The sequence below is a fragment of the Battus philenor genome, unplaced genomic scaffold (genome assembly GCF_028537555.1).
Source record: "Battus philenor isolate CCGP_79_NKW_IND1 unplaced genomic scaffold, ilBatPhil1.0.hap1 SCAF_4, whole genome shotgun sequence".
Taxonomy (NCBI): Eukaryota; Metazoa; Arthropoda; class Insecta; order Lepidoptera; family Papilionidae; genus Battus; species Battus philenor.
In genome coordinates, this window is record NW_027181704.1 from 8,607,887 (window position 1) to 8,621,491 (window position 13,605).

General features: G+C 30.4%; 2 protein-coding genes across 2 annotated transcripts; both read left to right on the top strand.

Moving 5' to 3' along the window:
- The first annotated feature begins 220 nt into the window (after positions 1–220).
- LOC137928837 (exosome complex component RRP43-like) lies at positions 221–2,765 on the top strand. The gene is made up of 5 exons (XM_068771826.1): positions 221–365; positions 448–622; positions 891–1,185; positions 1,768–1,897; positions 2,502–2,765. Exons 1-5 carry the CDS (start codon positions 349–351, stop codon positions 2,725–2,727), a joined length of 843 nt encoding a protein of 280 aa, XP_068627927.1. The 5' UTR covers positions 221–348; the 3' UTR covers positions 2,728–2,765.
- Positions 2,766–3,837: 1,072 nt separating this feature from the next.
- On the top strand, positions 3,838–11,366 carry Ufsp2 (UFM1 specific peptidase 2). The gene is made up of 10 exons (XM_068771550.1): positions 3,838–3,928; positions 4,185–4,406; positions 5,005–5,232; positions 6,611–6,784; positions 7,527–7,626; positions 7,937–8,083; positions 8,288–8,410; positions 9,296–9,566; positions 9,760–10,013; positions 10,504–11,366. The coding sequence occupies exons 1-10, from the start codon at positions 3,890–3,892 to the stop codon at positions 10,713–10,715; spliced, it is 1,770 nt and encodes a 589-aa protein (XP_068627651.1). The 5' UTR covers positions 3,838–3,889; the 3' UTR covers positions 10,716–11,366.
- Positions 11,367–13,605: the final 2,239 nt, after the last annotated feature.

Below are 13,605 nucleotides of genomic sequence, written 5' to 3' on the forward strand. Positions count from 1 at the left end.
CTAAAGCATTTTTTGTGGGTGCGAAATTGTCAGGTGAAACTTTTAATGGACTTACAATTTTTCCAAAAAAATATTTCTATTTTTAATATGCTACACGAATTACTTAGGCAATACGATTTTTAAAATTAATCGCTTGCTTTATAACCATATTTTATTACTTTCTTATTTTCCAGTTAATTTTGACAGACAAGTACTTAAATTTTTTAGGCACAAATTTGACATTTATAAAACAATTATAGTCGAATACGATGCAAATTTGTAACTAACAACCTAATAAAAACAAAGAAATCGAGGTATCTTTACATTCGCTGTAAATATTTCCTTGTATGAGAGATTATATATGTAATAATGGCTGAAATTTACAAGTTAGTTATTTGTTTTCAAAATAATCATAACCTCAAATTGTGTTTTGTGGTACTGCATTTATTAACATGTTGATGTTTGCAGACTAATACACCCAGTTAAATATTTCAATGATTACATTTCTCGAAATATTAGGCCCGATGGTAGAAAATTCTCTGAACTTCGTAACATAAAGCTAAATATCAACTCAATAAAAACTGCAGAAACTAGCGGAGTAGTTAAATGCGGAAATACAACCGTTATTTGTGGCGTAAAATTGGTAAATAAAATTTTTGTATTCATAACAATAAGGCTTACAAAAGCACATTTTAATGATCAAGTCTTGGCAATATGTATTCATTTATTATGTACATATATATTGCAATTCTTATAGTGTGCTCCTAAATAAACTTGGGAAAAAGATGTACACACTATTTTAACTATCTTATAAAAGCTTGCGTTACATTAGAACATAGATTCTTGGAGTTTCGCATTTATATTTTAATTGCTTTGACACAAACATACTGACATATCCATTATTTTTATAGGAATTAGCAACTCCAAGGGCTGAAGAACCAGACTCTGGGTTTTTAGTCACAAATGTTGAGTTGCTGCCTTTATGCTCTTCAAAGATTAAACCTGGTCCACCATCAGATTACGCACAAGTTATAAGCAACATTGTATCAGATATAGTTAAAAATTCCCAGTGTGTCAATCTAAAAGATCTCTGCATAGTTTATGATAAACTAGCCTGGGTAGTTTATTGTGACATAGTTTGTATAGATCATGATGGGAGCCTTGTTGATGCCTGTATTATTGCATTAATGTCAAGTCTCAAAACATGTAAGATATATTTGTTACTCTTTTTATAAAGCTACATAGATTAGTTACTCTTTTTATAAAGCTACATACATAGATTCTTTCATAATAAAATCATGCTGAAATTGGGTCTGGAAAATAAAGTTGGAGAGATAATGGTTAACTTAGGAAAATATTTTTTTATCATACCTAATCTTTTATGTTGCAAAAGATTTGAGTATTTGATTTGAATAAAAGTACAATTTTCTCTAGAAATTGGGGCAATGTAAGTAAAATTTTATCCATTATTTACAGAAAGGCTACTCTAGTAACATGAAAGTGAAAAAATTATAAAGTTAAAATTTGTGGTCACAATAATAAAAAGAATTTTACAGGATGCATAAAATCATTAATATTTTTGAATGACAATTGTTTAAAAAACATATGGTTTAGAATATAATAGAATTTTTTAGTAATTTTTTTACCCTATCACTCTATTTGAGCTCACCTTTAATTTACGAAACTGCATGAATCTCTAAAATAATAATTCTTGTACTTATATATTGTGGAACATTGAATATTATATATCCTTAATGTTTTAATATTATGTTAAAACCATGTTTTCAGTAACATTGCCGTCTGTGACATTTGATCCAGAAACAGAAGAAATTCATGTGGATACTAACAATAGATCAGCACTGAAAGTCGATGGTTTACCAGTTGCAACAAGTTTTGCCATATATCCATCATTTGAGCGGTTAGTAGGAAACCATTTTTATTTGCAATCCTTTGATTAGGTTTTAAAACTTTTACTCAATTGTAATAGCAACATTTTACAAATTATGTAAATTGTTATAATACACTAATAATGACAAATGACAATATCATTTTCTGAGATAGGATGTTGGTTTTATCTAAATCAATCAGATAGTTAAAAGGCAATCATGCTTGTGTTATCGACATATATTATATTAACAATCATATTATTATGGACATCATCATTATGAATATCAATAGTTCAATGAGAAATTCTTCAAAAAATGAACTATTTCTATTAATAAATGTATTTTACTATTTTTTCCTTATTGATTTTAATGAATGGCCTGTTGTCATAAATTGCAATTTAATTGGCTAACAACCATATAATTTAAGAAAAATTGTTGGGTAAACCCAGTTTGTCTTAGAACCTGAAACCTAAAACTGATATTTAAAAAAAGGATCATGAAAAAAAACATTACTATTGCACATATTATTTCAGCTTGTTTAAGGAAAATAAAATAATTTATTATAAATCACGAAAAATCAAATATTCAAATTTTAATTTCTATGTTTAGTGTCTTCAGCCTATATTTTTGTTTTAGGAGTGCATTGTTAACTGATCCTTCAGCCTATGAAGAGGATATGTGTGGTGGAAATGGAGCTAACTTTATAGTGTGTTGGAACAAGGGATTTCTTTGTGGGACACAAAAGTTTGGAGGAAGCACTCTGTCAATTGAAGATGAAAAGGAGGCTTTACAAATTGCAAAACAAAGAACAAAGCTAATAGAAAAACTTATCAATACATGCATAGAAAATGAAATAAAATGATATTTGTTAACTCAAATTTTAGATGACAAATTATATTAAAGAAAATTCAAGTTATTGCTTAATTTATCCTTCAACTTTGAAATCATGCAATAATATATAAGACCTAAAATCCCAAGAATTTTCTATCAGTTATTGCAATTCATTTATCTACAGTAAATAGCAGATAATTGGGTCATTCCAAGATAAACTGTAAAAACGAATTTAGAAAATCCTTTTAAAACCTACAACAGTTATGCAAATGTATCATAAAATTTATTCTCAATCATACCATAAAAGCATGACTAGTTCACTCAATTGATTAGCAAAACGCATGACAATATGATTCCACCCAAGATTTTTTTAAATGCACACAGCATTTTGCTGTTACACATTTTGATTTATCCTTTCAGATTTATCAAATAAAATCTGAAAAGTTGAACCCAGACTTTAACCTTAACTCCTGCCCGAGCAAAATAAGTCCTGTTAAGCTGTAACAGTTGATGTGATCCGATAACAGGGTTGCTATATGGGTTTAAAGACCTGAGTAAATCTCTTGAAAGCACTTGCGTTCAGTCCTTCTATGCAAGAACAGTTTAAGCTTGCTAAGATCTCTGTGGCCTCCACCCTTTCTGTAAGATACTTATTATAGTAACCTGTGTGGAGCTCTCTAGCTTATTTAATGAACATCATAAACCTTGCTAAGCGTTCCGTTACTCTACCATTTGGAACGTTGAACCTGTATTTACTAATGACATTTATCAATAACTAAAAAACCGTCATCTTTCACCTTGTCTAACTAACAAATAAATTAAGTTTTAGAGAGAATTCAGTATTTATTTTTGTCTGAAATGGAATGTGAATGGAAAATGTGCTGCTTTGGAAAATATTGGGCTTCCAAATTTCTTATTCAAGTTATCAAATGAAGTGTTTTTTTGCATTAGTTCTTTAAGCAAGTTGAAGTACGTTTATTTGCCTTAGACTACGATTATGATTTACAGTGTTTGTTCAAATAAATCAGAATAATTTATAATTAAATTACACTTCACTTCTCCACCAGTAAATTGTGACAACGACAAGATTAAGGTTATTTTTTTTAATAATAATATTTTTTTGTTTAAATACCGTTTGCAGTGACAATGGCAACATACCAACTGTCATCACATAATGTCAACACTCATTCAAAATGTCACCACGTCTCAAAATATCAAAATATGTTATTGAGGTAAATTTTACTTATGTCCATTTGATAATTGATAAAATTTATAAACTCAGCCACTGCAAGTCTTGCGAGCTTTACTATGATGTTAATAAAAGGATTTAGCAAAAAAATGAAGTTCACTAGTTTCATACTATACGTCATCATTTGATGCTTAAGGAATTAACCTTTTTAGAGTATCAATACCGCCTTCGTCGTCACTTGTAATAGTTACATATTAAGTCAGCGCGTATCATAACAAATGCATTATAAATAATTTCAGAGATTGTCGCGAATAGACGCGAACGAGAGTACAGGATGTTTATATGGACTTATGTACGACGGCATCTTACTCGTCGTAGGATTGAGTTTAGAATTGTTTGAAAATGAGAAAAATACTTATAACCAATTACTGCTTAACCTACCCGCGGAGATTGAACTTTGCGGTCTTATTAAATTTAGCGATTCTTTAACTATAGAAAACAAAACAAAAGAAATATTACAGGTAAGAAATTATTTACTGCCTCCTTAAATTATGAATAAAATTATTTGTAAAATATGCATCTATATTGCGACGGTATTCTTCCCTTATGTGTTCCTTAATTTAAAACAATAATTTAAAAATATTTCATATGAACAAGTTTTTTTTAACGCTGACCAGACAATAAATAATTAAAGTGTTTTAATATTATGTTTTTATTATTTTTATCAATACTTTTATTGAATCTTTCATATTAATCCAAATTATCAATTTAGTTTTTTGACAGTATAAATTTTTGAAATAAAATTAAAACTGTATTTGATAAATATTATAGTGAAAAAAGATCGTCATATGTTGTTATGCAATAAACACCTAATACCGAATTGTTGCACAAATGAATGGTATGTTCCATATTAGTATAAATACTTTTTTTTGTTTCGGTCATGAAAACTCAATGTCTTTGCTCCACCTTTGATTTTATTATTGTAAATAAGTTATTGTTAACAAGCACTTTAAGTATACTTCTTTTATGTATACTATTAATAGAAGAAGAAAAACAATATTTCAAGATGCTTGTGCAAATAATGAAGTTTCATCTGAATTATTTTTTTGCATCTCTTAGGATGTTGATATAACAGATAATCCACTTGTTATAATCATCAGTAAAGACAAAGATATGAAAGCACATTTCTTAGTGCATGACAAGTTTGAAGAGACAAATTATGAGGTTATGGAATATGATGAATTATGGAAACAGTTTCTACACGTCCGTTTAAATACAGTATTACCTTTTACATGTGAAGCAACAATAGCTGGTGTGAAGAATACACTTCAAAATAAAAGAAAAAAGGTAAATATTGGTAAAACACAATTAACCTAATTAGCTCATTGTTAAGAGGTAACAAAATAATTTTGTTTTTTTAATATCTACTTATGTGCTGTAGTAAATATTGGGGAAAAGAGTGTTTATGCTGGGTTAATTATTTTTTTAAAATAAGCGAGGGAGGTAAAGGTATTAAAAAACTTGCTGTACCCGTGGAAAGGCTATGGGCATAACTAAACATTTATAAAAAATATTGAATCCTTGTGGATGTAGGTGACATCTTAACTAGACCTATAAGTATTTAAAAACAATGAAACATAGTACTATTAAATTATTCTATTTCTTGGATAATATACTTGAATATCATAATAATAACAAGCACTATAACCTAGTCAAACCAATAACTAGGAATAAATTCATAATGAACTTAATTGAAATTTAGTTAGGTAGGTAGAGGAATCTGGTTAGTAAAGGTGACTGCTGATGTGTTGTAATGAAATTCCTTAACCTTTTATGTAGAGCATCTGACTCGCATGACTATATCTGGCTACCGGCACCTGCTGAGAAGATATGTCTCTGTCTTTCTAGAGTCTGCCCTAGCTTCCTATAGGGTGCTCTTGCTTTGCGTCAGTGCATGGAGTGTTTGCCGATGCTATCCAAAAGTCCAGTAGCACCTCAATCCAGTAAAATATTAATGTGGCAGCCTGAATCAAAGCTCCTGATGGAGTTTAGTTACTGTACTGTGGAAGTCCAGGCTAAGTTTCTTTTAAGTGCTTCGCTGCATCATACTTGGTTAACTTGTTAATACAGGCAAACAGGGTTTATCAGTAAGAAAAAGACTTTAGATGTTGTTTACATTTTTTTACACAAGAAATTAGGCAATTCTTATGCATGGTTTTTTTTTTTTTCGTTTTTTTTTTTTTTTTATGACCCCCGCTATTGGGGGCCTCTCGTTCCCCTATCTTGAGTGGGACAGGGACTTAATCTTTTAATATAATTTTTTCACAGAATTTTTATTGTCTTTCTCTTCTATCGTTCTTCACATAATCTTTCAGTCTTGTCTATCTTTCATGTTACATTTCGTCTTTCTTTCTCATTCGCTCTATTCTTCTGACATTCTTCCCTTTTTTCTCCTTTTTACATTTATATTTTAATTTCATTTAACATTGTTTAACATTGATCTTATACTATTATTTTACATTTTTGTTCTTCTAGCTTTTTATTTTGTTATATATTTTTTATACAATGTTTGTTTTGTTTCTGTCGATGGCTTTTTTTGCGATTTCTCGACATAGGGATAAAAATGTCTTTTTATTTTCGCCACTGATCAGGGAGGGTATTGTCTCCTCCCTGACTTGAATTCCAGACCGGCACTCGAAGCCGACTTATGCATGGTTGTTCACAGATAGCTTCGGGTCAAGTATCATTTCACATAGATGGCTCGGCTGTCTACCTGTTTGGTATAGCATCAGATGTTGGTGTCACGGGTACAAGCACTGAAGCAAACATTGGAGAATTAATGGACTCTATGAGTCCAGAGCAACCCTCCAAAAAGAAGAAACTTAACACTCAAGCCTTGGTATGAATAAATCTATTGTTACATAACAATTATATATTCTATAAGCAATTGAACATTATTATAAAACGCCAAAAGATTTATTTATTTAACTATAATAATATAACACATAAGCAAACAGTACAAAGCCAATGGTGATATAATCACATTTCTAAATTTTTCCAAAGGGCAATGTGACTAGAGTTATTAAAATAATTAAGCATTAAGTTTGCTATTAATACATAAAATTAGATTAATAGGATTGATTAGATTATATTAATCTTAAATTGTCTTCACCAATGTAATAAAGTTATATGTTTGAAAAATTTTGATAGTAAAATATATTATTATATTTGATTAGCAGTAACATAATCATTTTGCTCATGTTTAATCTTGAAATTGGCTTTTAATATATCATTGGAGCACAAAATCTTATATTTTATTAGTTTTCAATATTTAATTTCCAAATAACGATTATTCGGTTGCTGTCCAGAATGTTGGATAACCACTTTAAAAATAGTACTAGCTATTAAACATTAATGTGAAAATTATACTGAGTTTTCGACTGTAGTGTGCAGTACCTTGTTATTAAATGTAGTTAGTGAGATAATGAGACAAAAATATCTAGTCAATATTTACTGACAAAATGGTTGTGTAGCAATAGTATTTCAAAATCTTGAATTGTATTAGTTTATTTAGGATTTAGCTTTGTTACGAAAAGTGGAATTTATCAAAGCTTATCACCAATTATGTACTAAATTTACAGGATATTATTCCCGTGAATTTAGTTATGAAAACTACAAAGGACATTTTATCAGATAAACTTGTTAAAACTGCAGTGAAAATGATGACAACACAAAGAAAACGTGAGTGTAAATTTAAATTATCAACTAAAGCTATTTTTGTGTTAACAATCATTTTAATAATATTAACCTTTAAAGCTAGTTATTTAGATTATTTTGTTATAAAAAGGAGCACATTTATTTTTTTATAATCAACAGCTAATTTCTTAGAAATCAGAAATTCTTTCATTATGTGGCATTCAAATAATATATTAAGTTAACATTAATATGTTTGCTTCTTTCAAAAGACTGTCATTTGTAAATAATTGTTTGATTTGATATATTATATTGATTGTGTTTGATACAGTGCTTTATAATGAGAAATTATTTACAGCCGCATTCTGCATCAGTATGCCATTGAAAATAGATACATTGGCCATGATACATCGTAACACAAAGCTATCAGAACTATACACAGTTTTAGTAGAAGCAGCCTGTCGTTCCCTTAGGTTGTTGGAAAGTGTGTTACTTGAACAGCTAGGTGAGCATTTGTTTTACATTTTTCTCTAACATTAACCTATTTTAATACTGATATTGTCTTAAATAATAGTCTTTGTCAGAGATTCTATAGTGAATTTGTTGATAGTAAAATAGCTTTAATCTATTAGCCCACATTAGGTTTTTCTTATAAGGTAGGGTGAAAGAAAATAAATCTGTGATTGTATTATTCCTCTTAATTTCAAAGGTCAAGAGGGCATTGGCGATGGTGCCGGGTTGCGCTTACCTGAAACATTCCATTATTTATCTCCAGAACTTGGCCATTTTATTACGAGAGTCGTACCTAAGGGCATACCTGATGAAAGTATGGGTAAGAATTATTGGTGGTTTATTTATATACTGCAGTATACTGATGATGTCATCAGTTATTTGTTTTACTTTTAAAAAGGTTACCGTAATTAATACATACAGTAATGGATTATGTGAGCCACCAATCTATATCAAGTGTTAACTAATATCATGGTGTTATATTAATATGTGGGACGCTATAGGTACACTTTGCTGTAAAGACAGTCATATGGCTGTTGAACAGAGTCGAGTGTTTTTCTATTCTTTGCCATACAGTGCTGAAAAAAAAACATACTCATTGTTTTAGCTGCCTTCGGCTGCCATAGAGAATCAGAGCCAGAATAGTCAGTTTCCCAGGATGGGTTAAGAGGCTGAGTAACGTGCGCTGTTACGGGAAAAAATTGTAAGGGTAGGCAACGTGAGAAAATTTGTAGCTGCCACTCTAGAACCTACATATATATGATGGCTCAATTGTTAACCCGCGTGTCCATACCGACGAAAGGCTTTGAGCGAAGAGAGAATCGTCTTATTGACATACGAATCGACTTCAACAGCGCCGCCGCAACACACGACGCACTTCGAGTAACGAAGATAGGACACCGCGTTGACTAACATCGCAACAATTAGACATTCACATGTCGCGCGACTGATGAAACTCTTTATATTGTTATTCCGCGAGAGTATAAATAGTCATCTAATTTAGTGCGATTTACTTCACAAAATTGTGTTTTTTTTCCATTAGAGTTAAGTTAAATATAATCCGATATAACATATTGCAGAAGTAAAACCAAAAACGTTACAAATTACTTCCAATACTATAATTTATGTCCTGCAGGCATTGGTTATTTAATCAATATTAATTATTTTAATAAAAAATCGCATTACCAGTTTATAATTTGTTTTCCAGAAAAAGAAAGGAAAAAGATGCACAAACAGCTTGCTTTGCCCATGGACAAGCCAATATTCAGGAGGGGTAATGCATATATTAACATTAGTCATAACAGCAGTCGGCTAGTCAATCCTCATGAAGCTCTACCGCCATCTTCATCACTGCCTCATATAACTGTGGCTTTAGTACGAGGTCGATACACTTACCACCATTATATGCAAGATAACTTTAACGACGACGGTTGGGGATGTGCTTATCGCTCAATGCAAACAATATTTTCCTGGTTTAGGTAAAATTCATTCTATATAAAATCCAATGCTATTACAATAAAAGACTGAAGTAATATGAACTTTTTTTAACTCATTACTGCACTGAGAATTGTTTATATTAAGTTCCGAAACTTTTTGGTATTTTGCAAATGAAATAAAACATTTATTACTCTTAAATGATAAAAAACATTTATCATAATTATTTGTTTCTAGGTACCAGGGTTACAACACATGTGATATACCAACACATAAAGAAATCCAACAGTGCCTTGTGAAAATTGGCGATAAGCCTTCGTCATTTATAGGTTCTAAACAATGGATCGGTTCCACGGAAGTTATGTTTTGCTTAGAAACCCTACTCGGTGTGCAATCAAGGATCATTTTCGCAAATACTGGAACGGAGTTGCAAAGTTATACACCAGAGCTGATTCATCATTTCCAAAAACATGGCAGTCCTATAATGATTGGTTAGCATTTATTTTTTATTTCTTTATTTTCACAATCTGGACAGATGGCCTAGTAAAGGTTGTGGAGAGACATTAAATACAGACAGTTTCCAAGTCTCATTGGAAACTGTGGAGGAGGCCCATGTCCAGCAATGACCATTCTGTGCAAGAAATGATAATGATGGTTTGCTCATACTGTATATTTTGAGGTACATCTACTAGCATTGAACGCAGTATACCCACATAAACATTTCCCCAAAAAAATTATAACATAAACACTGTATCAGTTTAACTTTTTAACTAATATTGTAGCATAACAATTAGTGCTCATTATAAAATTGTAAATGATGTTTTTCACATTTACTCTCTATTTACTAAACTTATCTGTATATTCAAACAATTGTTAAGTTCAACGTTTCGATTGGTTATGGAGCAGATGTTTCATTTTTCCAATAAACATAATGTGGAATATATTTATTTATTATACAGATAACTCTTGCTATGTTTGCAGGCGGCGGAGTGTTAGCTCATACAATACTTGGCGTTGAATACAACGAAGATAAAAACGAAACTCGATATCTTATTCTGGATCCACATTACACGGGTCCTGACGAATTAACGACAGTTATTAGTAAAGGATGGTGTGCCTGGAAAAATTCAGATTTCTGGAACAAAACTGCTCATTACAATCTCTGTTTGCCACAAACTAGACCTTGTATTTAGATTAAAACGTAAACAATTTTTTATATTTTCGTAAGTGATATTCGTTTATGTAATTGATCATATAGTTATGACAGTTATAATGAAGAAAAAAATTACAAAATAAGGAGCAAACATTATTAATTATTTAAGTAATATTTTTAGCTGCTTTTTGTGTTGTGGGTAAGGGAGATTGGTGTTTGACCTGGGCAATAAACAAAAGCATATTAATTCAAGTCATCCCAACCACTTAAATGAAATAATGCTTTGCGATAAAATACCATTACTTTGGCGTATTATCAACATAATATGTAAGCCTTCCATTGTATTTATGAAGAACTGTAGATAAATATAAATTGAAACACTTTTTGATAATGAAGTTAACACAAAATATATTCATTTTAAATTAGGTAATCTTAATATGTATGTACTATTGATTTGGTTTGCATTTAATATCATGGGTGGTTTACTAGCGATAGACGTAGCAGTTTTTTGTTATGTAAAAGAATTGGATGTTCCATTACTCAAGTAACAAACAGTCACAATAAATTCAAAGCGATTAATGAATATGCAATATTTTTAATCTTATTATTGTATTGAAGAATGTTTCGAGTTGCATAATATTTGTTTGTTTCATGTCTATTTTATTAACATAATAGCATCAAATATAAAAGTTTAAATAAAATTGTTATATTTTATACCGATTAAACTATAATTAAAAATGTTTTATTTTCATTTTGTACCCACTTCCATTATTACCTGCATGCCACCATTTTTATTAAATAAATTATTTGTTTATTTTATTTTCATCATAGCAAAAGCTAGACTCATTTTTATTAGGTAATATCATGGTAATCAAATAGTTTATTGTACCTTTATGTTGTATACTTCTTTCGATATATATAACTAGGTTCATCTGCGCGCGTGTTGCTGCACAGCACGCGTGTACCCGCCCACTTGTCAAAAACCTACACACCTGTCACAGTCGATTGGAACAAAAGAGAAAAAATCAACCATAAAGAAATAGTGCGAAAAATCTCCTTTTCTAACATTCATCGGTAATATTTCTGCAATCAATTATATTTAGTATACATTCGAGCTATATTTGCGAAATTGAAGATGTACCGACTTTTGTTCTATGGCGTTTTCTCGCGTATCAGTGTCCTTTTCGGGTAATCAAGGGACACTCTATACGATGAAATAACGGCGAGTCAAAGAAACCAGATGGCCGCGAAGATCTTGCATAGCCGTATTTGGCGGTTGCTTCGCAGTCGCGTCACGCCGGTTCCGTGCAATTTTCGCTTTCGAAATTTTGATGACTTTATTATACTTTCAAATAATGTTCAAAATAAGTATTACACGTACAAAAATTAATCACATCTGTTTTTATTAATTTTAATTTGCAATTCTCAACATTGTTTTAAGTATAGGTATACCAGTATTGAATAATTCATATGTATATCATCTCAAAGAAAATGCAAATCCCGTAGCGCAGGCGCTGGCCAGCCACCGCGGTAGTGGTAACAAAATAACGTTGCGACACGGAACGCACGCTACTCAGAACTCTCAAGTGTTTCCATAGTGACCGTTATTTGTTAGATGAATCAATAATAAAAATAACCCTGGTTGATGTAACTGTTACAATTCTAAAACTTTGCAACTTTTTTTTTTTGCACACTTAAATAAAGAATCAATAGGAATACCGAATATCCGAATATTTCGATATTTATTCAATAATCGCGTTCCTGAGCCCAAAAATAAAGCAATATCGATATTGTTGATCTGCATATATCAATATTACACCATGCACAATAAAGAAAAAAGTTTTAGTGTTTTGATAAATGTAATCTAAGAAAACATTCGATAGCGGTCGTTAATAAGTCTTATTTTGAATTGTAGGTTTTAAGTTCATTTTTTTAAAAACCTTAGATTTTTAAATCCTCGATTTATTTACTATTACTATTTATAAATTTAAATTATTTTGTTACTAGTGTATATATCTATGTGCAAAGTATCCTTTATTAGATCTTCAACTTATAACTATGTATAACTTTTAGTGTCCATTTTTTGACGGCAAGTGGTATTTGGAGGTGTTGCTTATAGTATAGTTTTGTCGATTACTATATTTAGCTTTCAAATTATGTTGTAAAATATTATTATACGCATAGTTAATGACAATATCTGTTTGTTAAACTCGATATTATTTTAAATTAAAGATTTATTTATTTTACTTCAATATGTGGAGTCTGATGGCCTATAAGTGCTTAAAAATATATATTTAAAACACTAAAAGTCATCATCGTTTGTGCGGCCGGCACCTTAAATTTCGCAAATTTAAGATTTTTCGTACGTCGCGGGACAAAATACGGAAAATCAGCCGAGCATCGCAAATCTTCATCTCGATTCCTTACGGGAGAATGTTTCCGTCGATCGTTCGAGAAAGTTGGACGATTATATATAATGATAAAAATAAAAAGCGATTTATATATTTGTTTTAAATACAGTTTGGTTATTATCCTTAAATGAACCCATTTACATTAATTAATTTGCAATTTTAAAAACGAAATTATGTCGAACCAAAATGGATAATGCGGTGATACTCTCAATAGAATTTTAGGAATAAAACTAAATTCCATTTTTAATTTTTATTTACAAATGTCAATACACTATAAGGATATCCTTAATTATTTCTATTGAAAAAAGATCACAGACTACTAGATTGAGACAAATCTACCAATTAGCTAACGTTTTCCAGTGTTTAAAGGGATATAATAGTAACATCGATTGAAAATCTATATTATTTAAATATTTATTAACTCCAGTTGTGGATAAATACAGAAACCCGAATTACAATCCATACAATTTTCTGCATACTACGATGGTATATATAATAGTATTGAATTATGCGATTTAA